The 4,681-nt window shown below is 36.4% G+C and overlaps 1 protein-coding gene across 1 annotated transcript in view; it reads right to left on the bottom strand.

Annotated features, from left to right (window-relative positions):
• The window catches only part of LOC107732420 (lamin-B receptor-like), a 16,505-nt gene that overhangs the window by 2,943 nt on the left and 8,881 nt on the right, over positions 1-4,681 (bottom strand). The window contains exons 7-9 of the mRNA XM_016543754.1: positions 1,728-1,782; positions 476-670; positions 73-176 (exon numbers count right to left, since the gene is read on the bottom strand). Of these exons, the coding sequence (XP_016399240.1) occupies positions 73-176; positions 476-670; positions 1,728-1,782 (354 nt within the window). The remainder of the gene's footprint in view (positions 1-72; positions 177-475; positions 671-1,727; positions 1,783-4,681) is intronic.

Below are 4,681 nucleotides of genomic sequence, written 5' to 3'. Positions count from 1 at the left end.
GGAGCGATTACAACATCAGTCTAACCAAACTAAACCATCACTGGAAAGATGTAAAACAATAAAAATACTCACCCAACCCATCAGGCCTGGGCGCATTTCACAGAAGAACTTGATATCGAAGTTCTTGATGCGGGGATTTAACTCTCTGCCCATGAAGAAGTCATAGATAATGTAGCCTAGAGGAATAAAAGAACAAGAACAAACTTTTAAATATACTTAACATAAACGGAAATTCTCCCTTGCAATCTCTATAAATTGCTCTTAATGGAAGGCTTATTTACTAATGATAAACAGCTGTGATTGGTCAAACTGAGAAAAAGTAGCAGGAACTATATGACAACTCTGTTTGGATGATTTTTAAACCTAAATAATATAATGGTGATTAGAAACTTTAAAAGCCATTGAAGTGAAAATACCCAGAGCTAAAATTGGAGAAGACAGTCAATGCAGCCTGATTTTACACTAAACATCTTACCAGAGTTGCCTCCAGGAGCGAGCTCATCTTCAGACGCCCAGCGGGAGCGGATGAAAAGGTAGATGCTGAGAAGAGTGACGATGAGCAGGGCCGAGGTGTAGAACTGCAGGAAGTGAGCATGGATGTAGCTGAGATCCACCTCCTGATACATGGCAACACCTACTGCCACAGCCGTGAGGAGAAGTGCATAGAAACCTGATGCAGAACACAATCAGAGATCATTAAACAGATCACTCACAACTATCTGAGTAGTAAAGTTTTAAAAACCAAACGGAAATGACTCATTTTAAAGGAGTACTTCACTTCCAGAACAAAAATGTACAGATAATGTACTCGCCCCCTTGTCATTCAAGATGTTCATGTCTTTTTTTCTTCAGTCGTAAAGAAATTATGTTTTTTGAGGAAAACGTTTCAGGATTTCTCTCCATATTCAGGACTTCTATGGTGCCCCCGAGTTTGAACTTCCAAAATGCAGTTTAAATGCAGCTTCAAAGGGCTCTAAACGATCCCAGCTGAGGAAGAAGGGTCTTAACTAGCGAAACGATCGGTTATTCTCTAAAAAATATGTACAATTTATATACTTTTTAACCTCAAACGCTCGTCTTGTCTAGCTCTGCGTGAACTCTGTGTATTTCGGTTCATGACAGTTAGGGTATGTCAAAAAACTCCCATCTCATTCTCTCCTCCAACTTTAAAATCATCGTACATCACTGCAGAAGTACCGACCCAGTGTTTGCAAAGTGAACATGCAAAGAAGATCAAACGCCCTTTACAAAAAAATGTAAAACCGCGATGTAGGATGATTTTGAAGTTGGAGGAGAAAATGAGATGGGAGTTTTTCGACATACCCTAACTGTCATGAACCGAAATACAGAGTTCACGCAGAGCTAGACAAGTCAAGCGTTTGAGGTTAAAAAGTATATAAATTGTACGTATTTTTAGAAAAGACCCTTCTTCCTTCGTTTAGAGCCCTTTGAAGCTGCATTTAAACTGCATTTTGGAAGTTCAAACTTGTGGGCACCATAGAAGTCTATTATATAGAGAGAAATCCTGAAATGTTTTCCTCAAAAAACATAATTTCTTTACGACTGAAGAAAAAAAGACATGAACATCTTGTATGACAAGGGGGCGAGTACATTATCTGTCAATTTTTGTTCTGGAAGTGAACTACTCCTTTAAGTTTGTTAAATGGTAGTCTTTTAGACTGACATTAGAAATGATAACATAAAATGTATCAACAATGAAGACTAACCATTAATCCTGTATTTCAAAGTTTTCCCATTCTTGAGAGGCATTCCTTCAACGAGCTGTAGGGTGGAGAGATGGAGAGAGATGAATGATTTACATGTGACCACTAATCAGTGTTGCTTTTAAACTAAAACGAATCATTTTGTTAACTCCTGAAATAAACCAAAAATAAAATATTACATGAAAAACTTTACTTAGAAAGGTAGAAAGAAATTAAACAAAGTATTAACTAAATTAATACTAAGTACTAATTATATTATACTTACTATACTATTACATTATTATTATTATACTCGTTAAGTTGAAAATAAAAGATAAATTAAAGCTAAACAGATATCAAAACCTAAAATGGCAAAAACACATAACAAAAGTGAAAAATGAAGTAAAAATATGACAACAAAAACTAATTGAAAATATTAAGAAATACTATAATACAGTGGGTACGGAAAGTATTCAGACCCCCTTAAATTTTTCACTCTTTGTTGTCAATATGGGGTGCTGTGTGTACATTAATGAGGAAAAAAAATTAACTTAAATGATTTTAGCAAATGGCTGCAATATAACAAAGAGTGAAAAATTTAAGGGGGTCTGAATACTTTCCGTACCCACTGTATATATAATTTACTAACATAACAAAAACAGTGAGTCAAACAGTATAGTACTGGAATGTTTGATAAAAACAAGTTTAACATATTAATTTTTGCATTTGCAGCATAGGATTTTCATAATATTTCAATCATTTTAACTAAAATCTTACATTATGATATACTACAGTGATTCTCAAATATTTTATATATTTCATAACCATGTAGTAACGTCTGTTGTTCTAGTGACCCTAATACTTTCTAAACAAAAGAGACACAATCCAAAGTAATACTCATGAAAAAATAAGTCTGGCAAAGAGCCGTTTCATGTTATGCAACACGAGTTAAAAACAAAAAGCAGTAGTACATTAAAATACGACTGGATAAGCCACATATAAAACTGTTGTATTTTTTGAAGTCTGTAATAATGCATCAAGTAGTGACGTTGCTGTGCAATTGTATAAAAATACATAGTTATAGTGTGATTAGTCTGGATGAGAATGGATGTGATGCATCAAACTAAATCTTTCTGCTTGGGGTCACATATTATGCAGTAGATGAAATATGAAATAAACCAGCCCTATCATAAACAAGTCCGCAAACATACTCAATATTAAATGATCGCTTGGCAATCAGCTCCTTTATATTTCTGAAAAACCCGGAATCATCTTTAAATAATCTGTTTAAAGTCATGGAAACGTGCTGCAATTTTCAGATCCTATCTTAATTACCCTTAAGAGGCTGGAAAATGAAACCAGATGTTTTCCAGCGAGGCTCTCTATCTGCATGCTACCAATAGTGATTAATCTAATCTAGCCTGCTTTACTACAGCTAACAGGCAAAGCAGAAACAAGAGCCATGGAGTTATGTGGTCATGTGCCTAATCCTGGGTCACGGGGAGTCATGTGATTGTGACAGTACCTTTCCGACAGGGAGCAAGGAGAGAACGGCCTGGAAGAGAAGCCAGAGCAGGACGATGCCAAAGACCTGACAGTCCCAGAGAGACTGAAGGGCAGGGAGCTCAAGAGGGAAGCTCTGGAGACTGGCATCCTTCTGCCCGCAGAGAATGAGCAATGCCAACACAGCCACAGGCAACAGAAACATCAGGAAGAACACACCTGAAAGACAAGAGGGAATGGATAATCATAGCCTATGATTTACTTTAAATATCCTGTAAATAGCTATTCACATTTAAATGCACAATATTCTGATAACAATTCATTATTAATATTTCCCTGCTTGCTTTGTTGTAGACTTTGAGACCATATTCTACTTTTTTTAAAGCTTTTTGTTTGTAGCAAACGTGTTAATTCACGTGTTAATATGCTCAGACCAACATTTTGCATCAGGTTTGTGCTGTGGATGTCTACACAGTCCAAAATCACATTAAATTGTTGAGAAGACTCACCAACTCTTCCACCGAACTCCAGATCAGTTGTCTTGATGGCACTGGCAGTGGGTGGTTTAGTTTGCGGTAATGTCTCCGTCTCTGTCTTTTGCTCCAACTCTACTGTCTTGCCATCGCCCTGGTCCTTCCTGCGCCGTAAATTGTAGCGCCCACCTGCCTGGTTCTCTGATTCAGTCTCTGTCTTCTCCTGTTAGAACATTTCAATGAGAGCATACTAAATATGAATACTTTATTCATAAAAAGAATAAATGCAAAAGATATTTTTAAAGACATCAATACTTTCATTCAGCAGTGATGCGTAAAAGGTGACAGTAAAGACATTTATGTTACAAAAGATTTCTATTTCAAACAAAAATCACAACTGTTTTCAACATTTAAAACAATAAGAAATGTTTCGTGAACAACAAATACTAGAATGATTTCTGAAGGATCATGTGACACTACAGACTGGAGTAACGGCTGCTGAAAATTCAGCTTTGTCATCACAAGAATAAATTACATTTAAAAGAAAATCAGTAAAGTTACTTTCAATTTGATCAATATTTTACTGCATTTTTGTCCAATTAATGCAGTCTTGGTGAGCATAAAAGACCCCCAACGTTTGAACAACCCCAATACAGCCACTGCTTCCCAGGTTAAGAATCCAATGAAAAAAGTGTTTTTATGTACATATTTGTATGTTGTGTCATGCTTGAGCACAAAGTTTCAGTGGCAATCAATCTTAACGTCAGTCCAAGTCAAGAAAAGAAACATTAGGATTACACAGTCATACTAGTGTAAAGCTTAAGCCATCTGGTCATGCTTTGTAAAGCCCATTCAATTGTCCCATGAGCAGAAACATGCTGAAAAATGTGAGGGTATGATTAAACAGAGCCCACAGTCAGCTTTAGCTTTGTGTGCACAACTAAATGGGCTCCTGTCACACATGAGAGGCACAATATGCATGCATCATGACATTCCAGCCTT

The sequence above is a fragment of the Sinocyclocheilus rhinocerous genome, unplaced genomic scaffold (assembly GCF_001515625.1).
Source record: "Sinocyclocheilus rhinocerous isolate Xijiao unplaced genomic scaffold, SAMN03320098_v1.1 scaffold68, whole genome shotgun sequence".
In the NCBI taxonomy this organism is placed as follows: Eukaryota; Metazoa; Chordata; class Actinopteri; order Cypriniformes; family Cyprinidae; genus Sinocyclocheilus; species Sinocyclocheilus rhinocerous.
Note: the sequence above shows the minus strand (reverse complement) of the source record. Positions and strands in the feature narration are given on the sequence as shown.